General features: G+C 58.2%; 2 protein-coding genes across 2 annotated transcripts in view; one reads left to right on the top strand and one right to left on the bottom strand.

Annotated features, from left to right (window-relative positions):
- The window catches only part of WDPCP (WD repeat containing planar cell polarity effector), a 147,429-nt gene extending 143,852 nt beyond the window's left edge, over positions 1-3,577 (top strand). The window contains exon 19 of the mRNA XM_058802338.1: positions 2,611-3,577. Within this exon, the coding sequence (XP_058658321.1) occupies positions 2,611-2,661 (51 nt within the window). The 3' untranslated portion in view covers positions 2,662-3,577. The remainder of the gene's footprint in view (positions 1-2,610) is intronic.
- Positions 3,578-7,934: 4,357 nt separating this feature from the next.
- Positions 7,935-10,869, bottom strand: OTX1 (orthodenticle homeobox 1). Its single transcript, XM_058802264.1, has 3 exons — positions 10,688-10,869; positions 10,059-10,210; positions 7,935-9,383 (listed from the first exon to the last, which is right to left on the bottom strand). The coding sequence occupies exons 1-3, from the start codon at positions 10,782-10,784 to the stop codon at positions 8,631-8,633; spliced, it is 1,002 nt and encodes a 333-aa protein (XP_058658247.1). The 5' UTR covers positions 10,785-10,869; the 3' UTR covers positions 7,935-8,630.
- Positions 10,870-14,332: the final 3,463 nt, after the last annotated feature.

Raw genomic sequence — 14,332 nt, 5'->3', positions numbered from 1 at the left:
ACCAGGCAGTCTTCACCTGAATAAAACAGGTGTTTAAAATAATTTCCTGGGGCTTCTTCATTTATTCTCCTCTCTTGTGAAAAGTGTTTCTTTTCTTCCCTCTTGTCCTTTCCCACCTTCATCATGCCCTTGGGAATAATCCCAGGAGAAAAAGCGTAGCCTCCTGGGAGCAGTACAGCAGCGCGGGGAAGAGGTGTCTCTGTATTTCCCACTCCAGGAGAGCAGAAGGATCCTCTGCTCTGCCTGCCTCAGACCTGTGGAGACAGAGCAAACCACTGCCTCCATGCTGCCATCCCTGCAGGTCTGAGATGACTTAGTGGCTTTTCAATTACAGGGTGTGCCTTCCCATACCGCTCCTCCCTTCGCCTGCCGGAGCGGGACCACATCATTACCATGAAAACCCCACGATCTGAACTCTCCAGGGCACAAGTAGATGCTCTCCTGTCAGGATATTCATGTTTTCCTTCTCTGGAGGACCAGCAGCTCCTTACCATAGGGAGCAGCACTGCAGTGCTGGCTGCCCCTGTTCCTGGACAGCTCTCTGCCTGCACAATGAAAATCAGCTCTCATCATATTATCACAGCACCGTTTATTGCTGGGGTGATCCAGCAGAAAGGTGCAAATATCAGAGGAGGATTCCAGTCATTACCACTCTTCAGCCTTTGGTTAACATTAAACACCTCTGCAAACTTCGTGCCACATCACAGGCTTCCCACGCGACACCGCCAGGTCTGCTTTAGTGTGACCAGAGAGGTTTGCAAATAGGATTTTTTTTAAAGTATTTTTTTAAAAAGCAAGTAGGTAGGTCTGCAGGGCTGGGTTCTTCTTCACATCTCCCCAGACAGAGGCACAAATCACAAATCACAAACCCTGGTCAGATACCCACCTGATGCACTCTGGACCCTGCGCCTTGAGTAACAGAGACCTACAAATAGCCTTGAACTCTTACATGGTCAAACATGCTGTGGGATCTTTTTCCAGCCTGCATTCACCTGCCCCTCTTTGTCCCCAGAGCAGCCACCAGCAGAAACCCCTCTGCATAAGGCCCTGACACAGTTCTGGGGACAAAAGAGCCATCTCTTCCTTACCTTTAGCCACTGATGCTCCTCAGGGCTTTACTGAAAAGAAATCATGTTTTTTGAAGCCTCTAGCAGGTGTCATTCAGAGAGCCAGGAGAGCCCACAGAAAGCTTGAAGCCACCCAAAACCCAAGGCACATACACACAGCCCCACCATGAGGGCTGCTGCCAAGGAAAGGCACCTCATAACCTCCCTGAAGGGAGAGGTGCCTTGCTGAGCAGAAGTCCCAGTGGTGAAGCTGTGCTTCACATTTCCACACTGGAGTAACCTGGTAGGGTCTGGGATGCAAGCACTGGTTCAGCTGGGACATCAGGGACACTTTCAAATCATCTTCACATATCTCTGAGGGTTTTCAAGGGCTTGTATTTTATCAGGGCCACCTCTCACCATCTCCCTGCAAGGGAAGAGCCAAGCCATGGGCTGGAAGCTCAGTGTCCATGCAGAGCTTGTTTGGAGCCATTGCCCTTTTACTGCTCCCTCCATACTGACGTAGGGAAGTCATGGAGGGAATGCTGTTTTGGAGGGAGATCTCTGTCTCTGTGCTGAAGTGCACATGCCATGAGATGGAGCTGCTGCTCTGGTAAAGGTTCCTTGTGAAACTTCAAGAGTTGGGAGATTTTTTTCTATCTTCCCTGAAGTCAGGGAGCCAGGGAGTCACTCACATGAGTCCTGTGCACCCTCACCAGTGCTCCCACAGCCTGACACAGCCTGACACAGCCACCTCCTGGGCCCAAGCCCACCCCCTCTTCCCACGCCAGCCACCGTGTTGTGCCCTCTGAGACGGGACAAACACACGTTTCCCTTTGTTTCCAGCTCCACACCTAGTTTTTTTCTTTGCATCATGAAGGGCTGGCTACTCATCTGTAATTCAGAAGAAAGCAATGACTCACTAGACTGCATCTCTTTCCAAGGCAAAGCATTTCATGCATTTCGCAGGCACGCTAGCCCTAGCCCAGGTTATGAAATAACCTCTGCTGGTGGCACACATTCTCCCCATCTCCATGTCCTTTGAACACCCAGAGGGCTCAGGCTTCCACCCTGCACAGGCACAGAGTGCAGGATGGGGATTTGTGCTTAAATCACTTATGTGCATTGTGTGAGGAATGCCAAATGCCATCCCCACTTTAAAACCTGGCTGGCCACATGTGGGCATTAACCCAGCTTAATTAAAAGGTAACAAAAACCTAAAGTTTCACTTTTGCCAACCACGTGAGGGATCTCAAAGGCAGGTGGAGCCTCGGCTGCCAGCCCCTCACATCCCAGGGGACACCATGCACGGTCCCTGGAGCTGCAGCCCCTGATTCTCCCAGGAACAGCAGGGTCAGAGGGGTCTGAAGGAGCTTAAAAACAGATGAGAAATACCTTACCTTGAATGGTTTTGTGGCTACATCCTTCATCCCCAGGCCACAGTGGGGCAGGGTCAACAATTGTCTCTTCTCCCTGGGTTGGGGTGGTGTTTTGATTCCTGTGTTTCCATCCCACAGTGCCTCTCCCTGCAGCCTGCTTGATCCTGCCTGTCTTTCCCCCACAGGAGACTGGAGACAGTGGGTCTCTCCAAATTGTGCACTTTGGGCTAGTGTGACTGAGCTGCCAAAGCAGAGAAGAGGAAACCTCACTGAGGTGCTGAAGTTCACAGGAAGCCCTTCAGCAAACTTCCAGCCAGCCCTGGGTCTGACCACTGGCAGATGACAAAGTACCAGGCTTAGAAAATATCCTGTTCTTAGATCTCCAAATGATTTCTGAGTTCATATTGATATGTCCACACAGAAAGTGCCCTGTGTTTGCATGTGGAAGGCAACTTGGTGACATTTTCATCAAAGGTGTCAAAAAAGTGAGTAATTGGTGATCCCCATTTACTGGACAAACTCAGTGCTGAAAAATTTGGTGGGGTTTCTTGGATGAATCCATAAGCTTTTCAGGAGGAAGTCTGTAATTCTCTATGCATTATATGTTTTTACAATCTTCACTTGGAAGCAGATTTGAATTTCCACTTAAGGCTCTGAAAACCGTCCTATTGAGATACCAGCAGATAAGATCTTCACTCAGGATACCTCTGTGAAAGAGCAGCCTTTCACAGTCAGCCGCATTTTTCAAAGAATGCTCTCAATTTTCATATCTAGATATATCATCTTAGTTGAATAACCATTATTTTGCCTTGAAAAAAGATGCGGAGCCTCTTAAGCATCATTCCATTGGAGTCCAGATTTTAATCTCCCTCCTCTAACCACAAAGAGAAAATGCACTGAGAAGGGGACCTGTGCCAGCTCTCTCTGTCTTTTTCGCAGTGAAGAGGGGCAAGCATCATCGTGGGTCCTTCCTCCCACCACCTGATGGAGTGCAGAGTGTATGGGCACGGATTTTTTGTGCTCTGTCACAGGCACGTGTGTGGGTTAATCTTGAGCTTTCTGGGCAGTACTTTGGGTTGAAACCCAAAGCCAGCGAGCTTCTTGAAGTTGGTTTTTATGCAGTGAACAAATCTGTACAATGGACTGAAAATGAAGGCACAATGTAAAAAAATAAAAAACCAAAACCCACAAGCCATTTGAAGTATTTCATTAACAAAAATTCTCCTTTTGCCCTAATAAAATATTTGCAGTCCACTTTCCCCTATGAGTCAAAGTTGTGCTGCCTGATGGGTGATTTTGGTTGCACCCTTTTGGCACTTCATCCCAATCTACACCTTTGCATGCATGTATTTGAAAGAGACACTTTGGTTGGAGGTTTGAAGGGAGCCAAGGGCTTGCAGCCCACAGGGTTTTGTACACTCAACAGGGAAAAACAAATAAAGAGAGCTTTGGAACAGAGCAGCTGCTGCCTTGCAGAGCCGAGGTGGTGACGGCCGGGCTGGTGCCTTAAATGTCCCACGGATTGAAGTGGAATTTCTGGAGAACACACAGCACGGCGCTGGACCACGGTGACAGGGGCTCGTTCAGCCTAAGAGGCTGCAGCACATGGCCCTGCCATACAGCTATTTTGCTGAATTGCAGCCATATTTCTGTCAGTACAAGTGATGGTCTATATGAGGGATTAATCTGACACCAGACAGTGATTCTTAATCCTTCAGTATATCATAATCTATTTACTTTGCATGCTAAGAGGATTTCAGCTTAAAAATATACAGGAAGTGATACCAGAAATGTACATAAGGTCCAGAATGCTGTTTCCTAAAATTGCAGTTTTTCATAAAAAATATCCTCACATGGTTTTCTTGGAAAAGTCCTGTCTGTCCAGGAAAAAAAGAAGTGTTGAATAGGGGTTTAACTGGAAATAGGCAGATGTTTCCCTTTAGGCTTCATCCCTGTGACCATTTTCACCCTCCTCCTTCCCCACAGCATTTTGTGCTTGCCAGTGCGACATGAAAGGAGAGCTCTCTGGTACAGCAGCTTCCTCCTCTGGGAGGTTCACCTGCAGACTTTTCACTGACAGAATCAAAACAGGTTTGGAACCAACACGGGATTTTATGTGCATTAATTGCTGCTCAAAGTGTAAGAATTAGCAGCGACTGGCTAACACAGAGGTCAGCACAGGGAAAACCACAAACCAGTGGTTCCTTATTCAGCTATAATCACCTGTTTTCTCTGCTCCCTGCCAGGAAGGCTGCCTACAAAATAACTGTAATAAGTCATGTTAGTGGGCACAACTTCTAAAACTTACAACAGAATTTTTAGTTAAAATTCTTTAATAGTTTAAGTCATGCTCAGCCATGATGGCTTGAGTTCCTGCACCCAAAACAGGAGTTGCTCACCCCAGCCAGCAGCAACCCTGTCCAGCCTCTGCCCACCTCTGCATGGCCCACTAAGGGTGTTCCCATCACCACCTGTCCCAGCTCCCTGCCACAGGCAGGGGTTCAACAGCAAAGCAGGGACACAACCCAGAGCAAATGCTCTGCTAACAGCAAATAGGTCATGGATTATTCCAGGTCCGTGAAGCACCAGCATAGAAGATAAGGGCAGCCCAAGCTCGGGAATGTTCTCCCCTCTGTCCCTCCTCCTGCTCACCCCACAACCTGGCCCTTCAGTTGCTGCAGGAAAGCCCCAGGTGCCTTTGGCAGAGGCAGCTGCTCGGGCAGGGGCAGGAGCTGGGGGCTGAGCCAGCCCTCGGCTCTGCGGCCCCCGGTCCCGGCAGCTCCGTGCTACAGCAGCAAGTGCAAATTGTATTAAAAAAAAATTAAATAATAATGGTAGCCATGCACCCAGCAGCCTTCTTGCTGGAGAGGTAAGGCACAAGCCAAGTAGGCAGCTCTCTCAGAACCAGGTTGCCCTAAAAAGCTTGGCAATCCTGCTGGTGCCTGCCCCTGGAGCCGGGCACCAGGCGCCGTGCCACCTTACCTGCCGTGACTCATGCTCGGGTGGCAGTGCCTGTGCCAGCCTGGAGGGAGCCCACACTGGGACAGGTTTGCAAAACAGGGAGGGTGCTGAGCTCCCCCAAACCCAGGCATGACCCTTCCCAGCCTGTGCTCACCCACCAACACCCGCTTGGGAAGTCAAGTCTTGCCCACCCTGCTGGCACCGACTGGAAAAAAAATTAAACAAATGGAGCTGAGCATTGAGGGCACAGCCATGACTTGGTGTGATCTGACCAGGTCTCCTCTCGTGCTCCAAAACCACCAAACCACCTGTGCTCAGCACCAGCTCCAACACCATGCTCCAGGTCTGTGTGAGTGGGACAGGAAAAAGCCCAAACTGCAGCGTGGGAGTTGCTGGATGAACCACTGATCAGTGGCACCTGGTGTTCCTGGTGCCTAAATCGGGGGGAAAAGTGCGGGGACACGAGCATCCCTTGGAGTCCAACATCCCAGAGCAGAGCCCTGGCCCAGCCCCACTGTGGGGCACTGGAAGAAGAGGTTTAGGACCATGTCACCAAAACCAAAATTCAGGCTCCCGTCTTGGCTGTGTCTCTCAGCATCACTTACTGAGTTATAGTGGAGCACAGTTTACAAGGATGATGAAGTGTGCATCATTTTTGTTTAAAGAGGAGGTGTGTGTCTGGGGGATTTTGTGTTGTACACCTGCTGGATCTTCTCTCTCAAGTGCTCACTAAATCTGGGAGGGCAACTCGGGTTCATTTTGTGCCCAGCACAGATTTTTTTTTTTTTCTCCCCAGCCCCAGGAGGGCTGTGAAAATTTTTTCCCCTTTAAAAGGAAGGGCTTGGGGATGCATGGACCGATGCACCAGCACACGTGGCCCTCACTCAAACTGCCTGTACAGCCTGTACAGCCACTCTTTGTGCAGAGGAGAACAATTATTTCATAGTGGAAGTATAGATATCTTTTTAAAAAATACTTAGATGTCTTTTATCCATATCCATGCCCAGAAGGAGACAGCAAGGAAAAGAACCACTTAAAGAAAACTGCCCTAACACTGACCCAGCCCCTGGAGCCCTCCCGCAGCTCCCTGCTGCACCGGTGGGTGCGGGAGCCACCCCCGCCCCGGGGGCTGCCACGGCCACAACCCTGGGATGTCGCACGGGGCTGGCGCGGGTGGCTCCCGGGGCTGATCCCGCTGTTTTCCCGGCGCAGCATCGCAGTGCATCCCCGATCGCTCTCCCCGGGATGCTGGGGCGGGAAGGCGGGAACAGGTGGTGAAATCCTCCCCAAAGCAGCCGAGGGAGCACCGGCCCCTCTCACCCCTCTGCGGTCCCGGGGCTGCGGGGACACCAGGGATGGGGACACACGGCACAGCCCCGGAGCTCCCAGGTGCGGTGAGCACGACTGCAGGGCCACGGGGAGCAGGATGGGGATTTGGGGCTGCTCCCCGAGCAGAGCTTCAATGCCCCAAGCAGGGGAGCAGCGACTCGCACCCCCGGTCCTGTGCGAGCAGAAACAGCCCCAGCACCAACAGGCAGCTTCCAACAACTGAAGCGAAGCTCTGGGGGGGGAAAAAGAGGGCAAGATTGTCACAAGAAAAAAAATTCATCTCCCTTGGCTGTCTTCCTTGGCTGGACCGCGGCCGGCAGCGGCTGAGGATGGCACGGCCGGGAATCGGGGCTGGGAGCGCCAGTGCTGAACCCGCGCTGAGGGACAGAGGGACGGAGGGACGGAGGGACAGAGGTCCGGCCGGATGTCCCTCGCACTCCGGCACCCCGGCCCGCCCGTGGGTCCCGGGTTTGGCGGCTGCGCCACCGACCCTGGGGACAAATCGCAGTTTCGGGCAGCGCCCGCCCGTCCCGCGCGCCCCTTGGGCACCACGGGGCACCGATAAATCCGTAACCAATAAGCGCCAATTAACGTGGGAGCGGGACCCCAGCCCGCACCGGCAGAGGCGGCGGTGGGTCCCCCCTCGGAGCGCTCGCAAACTCATCACACACATCCCCAGCTGCTAGGAACCCCCAGGAAATATTTCCCTGCTCCTCACTCCCCCCCCCAGGGAAGTTTTATGAGGAAGAGGAGGCAGGAGGGAGGAAGGAGAACACGACACCACTACATTTATTAGTTTAGATTTTATTGGGGTGGGCGGGGAGAAAGGAGGGGGGTTGCCTTACAGTCGAAGGGGTTACGGCATCAAAAGTCACACGTACACTGTCCCTGTCCCCGCTGCGGGAAGCGCCGGCCCAGGCAGGAACGCGGGGCTGCAGCCCGGAGCCGCCCAACGCCCCGACCGACCGACACAAGGGGCTCGAAACAACCGAAACGAAAACCGAACCAAAAAACACACTCCGAAAAGCCGTGCGCCCCCCCGCCCCAGCCCCCAACCAGAGCTGCTTATCCCTGCAACCCTCCCCCCAAAAGAATAAACCAAAACTTTTTCTTGCAGCTTTTTTGTTTGTTTGTTTCCTTTTATTAATTTTTTTCTCCAAAAGTTTTGGGTTTTTTGGTCTGCAGGTTGCGGATCAGCTGGGCAGCCTTTCCTCCCTCCCCCTTTGCCTCCGTTCTGGACACCTCCCGTGGCTGCTTCCATGCCCCCTCTCCCTCAGCCCCAGCACGGCACAGCCAAGCTTGTGCGGAGCCCTCGAGGATGGACGGAGGACATGACGCCGGGAAAGATTCGTTCTTTTAGGGAAGAAAATCGAAATTTAAAAAGATTTTTTTTTTTTTACGTTCTGTTCCATGTTAGACTCTAGATAAATGCCAACCCAACAGCATCAACTAAAAATAATCGTGGTCACTGGAACGGACCGAGTATTTACATAATTCCCGCCGCTCCCCGCGGCAAGAGGCTGCACAGGACTGGCGAGCCGGGAATTCCACACCCGCAGGGCTGAGGGTCCCCGCACAAAGCCGGGGGCACTGGCAGGGCAGGAGCCAGCCTGCGCCTCTGCCCGGGGGGCAGCGGGGGACACGCTTGGCTTTTTAATTTTCTTTTTTTTTTTTTTAAACTCCTCTTCTGTTGCGTTTAAAAAAATAACAATTATAATAAACCTGGTGGAGTGGTGCAGGAAGCAAATAAATATCAGTCAGTAGAGATGGGGGCGGCAGGACCTCCCCAGGACATCGCCACTGCTAACGAAGAGGGAGGAGGAGGAGGAGGAGGAAGAGCCCAGAGTCCTGCCCGGGAGGCGGTGGGGAGCCCCCGGGTGGGTCAGTGGCAGCTTGGGGGACGGTGACCGCTCCCTCACAAGACCTGGAAGCGCCAGGACGCCTGGTCCTTGTAGTCAAGGCAGTCGGGGGAGTTGAAGTTGAGCTTCCAGGAGGCGGCGGCGGCGGGCTCCTTGTAGTCCAGGCAGTCGGAGGAGTTGAAGGGCAGCCCCGTGCCGCCGTAGCCCTGGTGGTGGTGGTGGTGGTGGTGATGGTGGTGGTGGCCCGAGCTCTGGCTCAGCGGGTGGTGGTGGTGGTGGCCCGGCACCGAGGAGGGGCCCATGGGGCTGAGCTGGTGCGGGTGGTGGTGGGAGTGCATGGGCGCCAGGTAGGAGCTGCAATCCACGCCCCCGAAGTAGGACGAGGAGGGCGGCGCGGGGTAGCCCTGGCCGTAGCCGCCGCCCTGGCTGTAGGACACGGGGTAGGAGGCGGAGGCGGCCGAGGCGGCGGGGCCGGCCCGCTGCATGCAGGAGGCGGCGGCGGGCGGCAGCGGCTCGGGCACCGTCACCCCCGCGGGCGCCGCGCCGGGCGAGATGGAAGCCGGGCTCCAGATGGACGACGCCGGGGTGCTGAGCGAGGCCGGGGCGCCCACCGGGGCCGAGGAGGCCGAGCTGGAGGAGGAAGACGAGGCGGAGCTGGAGGCCGCTGCCGGCGGCGTGAACTGCCCGCTGCTCTCCGAGCCCGAGCTCTCCCGGGCGGGCGAAGATTTCTTCTTGGCCGGGCGGCTCTTAGCCCCGCCGCCGCTCTGCTGCTGCTGCCGGCACTTGGCGCGGCGGTTCTTGAACCAGACCTGCGGGGAGAAAACGGGGCGCAGGGCAGCAAGGAGCGTGGGGGGCTGAGCAGGGGCCCAGACAGCCCCAGAAGGGGCTGCGAGCACTCAGCCACCCTCACCCTGGCACCAGTTCTCCCAGTATCCACTAACACCGCGCTCCCCTCACACCCCAGATACAATCCCAGCCCTGCCCGGACACCCCACGGCCTGCCAAAGGCAAGGATGGCCAGGACCAAAGGCTGTGGCGTCCCAGCTCCTGCATATCTCTGGCACAGTGACAAAATATGGATTTAGGGGACAGATCCTGTGTTGGGTGCTGCCTGCATATCCCGCCCTCCTGGGTATCCAGTGACCAGTGCCCAAAGGGAATAACCTCTGGGATGCACCCAGGTAGTAGGGCTGCTATACCCTGGAGCAGGTGGAGGGTGACAGAAAAATATAAATAAAAATAAAATTAATACAAGAGAATAAAAAATAAAGATAAATGCTCCCTCTTGGGCTGAATGTTCCCACAGTGGGACAGACAAGCAGATGGGACCCCACACGCATCCCTGTCCCAAGGAAAGAGGGATGAGCGTGGCTGGAGCATGAGTGCGGATGGAGCAGCCGGTCTGAGCAGCACCAGCTGGGCTGGGGTGGTCCTGCGTGCCCCATCCCACGGAGGTGCAGGATTCCCCCGCGCAGGGCCGGTACCTGGACTCGGGATTCGGGCAGGTTGATCTTCAGGGCCACCTCCTCCCGCATGAAGATGTCCGGGTAGCGCGTCTTGGCGAAGAGCGCCTCCAGCACGTCCAGCTGCGAGCGGGTGAAGGTGGTGCGCTCCCGCCGCTGCTTCCGCGGCGTGGCTGCGGGATGAGCAGCGCCCTCCGGTCACGCCGGGCCCCCCGCACGCCCCGGCACGGGGAGGGAGCCCCGGTGTCCCGGGACAGGGCCCGAGGAGCGCCCAAGGGCGGCAGCGACCCCGCAGAGCCAGGGCGGCCCGAGCCCGTCCCGCTGCGGGCAGGGCGAGGGGCACAGGGCTGGGCAAGGGCCAGGCCTGGCTCCAGCGGGAGCTACGGGGAGATTTCGTTGTGCGGAAATAAATTACTTTTTTTGTGTTGTTGTTCAATTTGAAACTTCTTTATCCTTAAAAATCCCTGGGAAAACGAAGCCACCCCGGGAGAAGGGGGAAAATTCAGCTAGACCCGAGCGTCCCCAGGCAGGGGTGAGGCAAACAACCAGCCCGCCTCCCACCCTCAGCCGTGCGGCCCCACCGGCTCCTCCAAACCCGCACGAATGGAAGGAAGATTTTCCCCTCCGCTGTCTGGGGCCGCGGCACTCACCCGGATAGCCCACGGAGGGATGCAGCAGGTCCATGGCGGGGCCCGTCAGCCCCAGCCCGTTCATGCCGTAAGGGGGCTGTTTGAGGTAAGACATCATGCTAGAAGCCGGGCAGTTTTCCTCCAAAGTCCGGCAGGAAAAAAAAAAAAATCAAAATCAAATCGAATGTATGGGGCGGGGAAGGGGGAAATTAAAGAAAAAAAAACCAAAAAAAACCTGACGAAAAAGAGCCCCCGAAAAAATACCCAAATAAGAGGCAAAAAAAAAAAAAAAAAAAAAAAAAAAAATTTAAAGCCAACGACAATTTAAAAACGGAGCACAAAGTCGGCTTGAAAGGAGTTTTTTTCGTTCAGTCCTGCCGTCACCGCCACGAGGTCCTCGAGAGATAGCAGGTGAAGTGAGACAAAAATAAAAACGAAGGAGAAAAAAAAAAATCAAAATAACAACGAAGATCGAGAAACAGGCGGATTTCTTCCCCGCGCAGAGGCGAGGCCGGAGCGCCTGGGGAGAGAGCGGAGAGAAGCGGGTGAGGCTGCGGCTCCTGCCCGGGCTCCCGCGGGGCTGCGCCCACCCGGCGCGGGGCTCCCGATGGTTAATTTTATTATTATTTTATTATTATTTTAGTTTAAACGAAGGCGAGCCGCGCGCAAGTGCCGAGAGGCAACAGTGCCCGGCGATCGGGAGAGATAAAGCAATTATTTAAAAAGATAATTGGATTAGGAATCAAAAGGAGGTATCAGAGGAGGGAAGTATAATTAATTTAAAAGCGAGCAGACGGGGACGTTTTAATTAGAAATGGATAAGAGTTAAAAAGGGGAAAAGGAAAAGAAGAGCGCGCCGGCAGCCGAGCGGGGACAGCGCGGGCAGCCGGGACGGGCCCGCCCGGGGGGACGCGGCAGGAGAGAGAGACCCGGCAGCGCCCAAAACGCCGCGGATGAACCGGAGGGGAGGAAGGAGCGAAGGGACCCGGGCGGCCCCGGGGGCAGCCCCCGCTTTGTGACACCGCTCCCCCGGCGGGGCAAAGGGGGGACCCGCGGGTGCCGGGCGGGGTTCGCGGTGCCCCCCCGGGCCGGGGCCCGGCGCAGGGCGGGTGGCAGAGCCGGGACCCGGCGTTGCATAACTTTGTCGGGGACGCGGCGGAGCGGGCCCGTCCCGGGAGGAGAGAACGGCGAAGAGGAGGGAAATAAAAGTGAAAAAGAGAAGAGAGGGAAGGAAAAAAATCCCGAGGCAGCCCCGGCCCGGCCGTGCTCACCACCCCTGGCCAGGGCGCCGCGGGCCCGCTACGCTCCGTCCCGGCGCCGCCGCCGCCGCCCGCCCGCCCCGTCGGTGAGCGCGGTGCCCGCCGCCCCCGCCCGCCTCACCTGCGCGGCCACCTGCGGAGCACTGAGCGCCCGCCCGGCGGCGGCGGGGGCTGCGCGGGGCAGCGCGGGGCGGAGCGGGCGGGGGGCGCGGAGGGGGCGCGGCGGGGGGAGGGAGGGAGGGAGGGAGGGAGCGAGGGGGGCCGGCAGGTGAGAGGCGGGCTGGGGAGGGGGCCGGGGGCGCTGCCCGAGCCGAGCCGCGCACCCCCGACTTGTCGGGGTACCCCGCGTTACCTTGCCGGCGGCCCGCGCTGTCGGGGCGATGGAGCCGCGGCCCTGATGAGGATTGATCACCTACCCCCGGCCCTACCCTTGTATGTGCGCGCAAAGCAACTGCGTAACCAGCCCGGCGCCAATCCCCGGCCGCTCCCCGCCTGACTGACAGCCGCCCGGGCAATGGCAGCGCGGGGCGACGGCTCCTCCGCACCGCCCCGCGCCGCTCCGCGCTCCCCCGCGCACCGAGCCCGGCGCCGCGGAGAGCCGGCCGGGGAGCCAGGGGCGCGGGGGGCGGCGCGCAGGGCCCCGCGCAACCTCCGCGGAGAGGGCGGGCGGTGGGAAGTGCTGGAGAAGTGCGGAAGAGGGAGGGCCGCTCCGCGCCCGCGCAGCCCTGCCCCTCCCTCGGGATGCCCCCCAGGCCGCTCCGCGTCCCTGGCGCCCGGGGAGACCGCAGGAAAAGTTTCGGGCGCCGCCTTCGCCGGCACGGAGGGCGCTCCTGGGGAGGGGAGGCGGTGTCGCGGCCCCCCCCCCATCCCGGCGCCCGCGGGCTCTCGCAAACTTTGTGCTCTAAAATCGCAATAAAACTACAGCGACCGTACCTTTCCTCGCGTGTCCCGAATTTAGGGGCTGCTACGCGCCGCGGGGGCGAGCGGGCGGGGACAGGGGCGAGGTGACACCGGGCCCTCCGCGCCGCTCCGCGGGGCCCCGCGCTCGGCTCGGCGCGGCGGAGCGGCCCCGGACCTCTGAGAGGCTCCGGTGCGCGGCTTTTGTTGGTCTCCCCAAATCAACTCCCTCTAATTGCAGCGGAGCTGAAAGCGAGCTAATGTTCAAAGGCGCTGCCCGCCGGCCCCGATCGGAGCTCGGTCTCCCGGGGGGAAGACTTTCCCCCCGTTTTATTTTGTTGTTGCCGGAGTTTTTTCCCGTCTTTTCAAATCTTTTTCATGCGCGAGGAGAGAACCGTCTAAGTCGGGCGGGAGGGAGCCGATGAGTAGAGCGAAGGAGGTTAGCAAGCTCCTCCGCTCTCCCGCAAAAGTCAGCGACACGGGCACTTTTCCCCCTAACAAAGGCGCCGCGGCCCATTCACAAAAAAGCAAAGGCAGGAGGAGGGAGGAGGAAGAGTTTGCGGGAACAGTTCTCCCCCCTTCCAGCCCCTCTCCCCCGTTTTGCCCCGGTCCTACGGGGCAGTTCCTGGCTCGGGCTGCGCTCCCCCCGCCCCCGCCGTCTTCCCATCACTTTTCCCGGCCGGGGCAGCCCCGGTCCCGGCGGGCAGCAGCCCCCGCGAGGCTCCCCCCACACCGGGGGTCTCCGTGCCCCACCGAGCTCCCGCAGCTCCCGCCGTTACCCAATCCCCAATTGCGGGCGCCTCCCGGCAGGATCGGCCGGGGCTGCGGGCAGGGCGGGCGCGGGGCTCGCCGCCCCCCGAGGTGACGGTCCTGGCCACTCCGGTCCCCGCTCGCTCCGCCGGACGGAGCCGGCGCCCTCCCCGCTGTGCCCAGGTAAGGTCGGCGGCAGGGCGGGAGCCGCGGGCGGGCGGGGGCCGGGCTGGACTGAGGGACCCCGGCCCCGGCGAAGCGTTCGGTCCGGGGCCTCCTGCGGCCGCTGTGCCGCGCTGGGGGCGAAACACGGGGGACACACACACTCTTATTTTGTCCCCAGCCCAGCGACTGAATTACTTTTTCCTCTTTAGGAGCCAGGCAAACACCGGCCTCCCCAGGAGGACAGGATGCCCGCCCGCGGCCCCCCTCGCCCCAGGGCAGCCCCACTGAGCTCAGCAGCTCCCGGCCGGGCAGCAGCACCGCGGGCTTTGCCCCTCTCCCCTCCCGAGCCTCCGCCGCGCTCCGCAGCCGCGGAACCCTCGGAGTGCGTTTCCTGCCGTGCCCAGCTCCTGTATTTTTACGGGAGGGCAGAAGAGCTCGGCGGAGCCCGCTGCCCCAGTCCCCCCGGCGCCGGGGTGTTCCGCGCATCTTCCCAAACTTCGCATGGGGCCAAATCCACTTGCGGGCCCCGGGGCAGGCCCCGGTTTCCCAGGCCGGTAAATCCCGCGGCACCGGCGGCCGCTCGCACAAACCCGGG

This window comes from Ammospiza caudacuta, chromosome 3 (assembly GCF_027887145.1).
Source record: "Ammospiza caudacuta isolate bAmmCau1 chromosome 3, bAmmCau1.pri, whole genome shotgun sequence".
NCBI classification, from domain to species: Eukaryota; Metazoa; Chordata; class Aves; order Passeriformes; family Passerellidae; genus Ammospiza; species Ammospiza caudacuta.
Note: the sequence above shows the minus strand (reverse complement) of the source record. Positions and strands in the feature narration are given on the sequence as shown.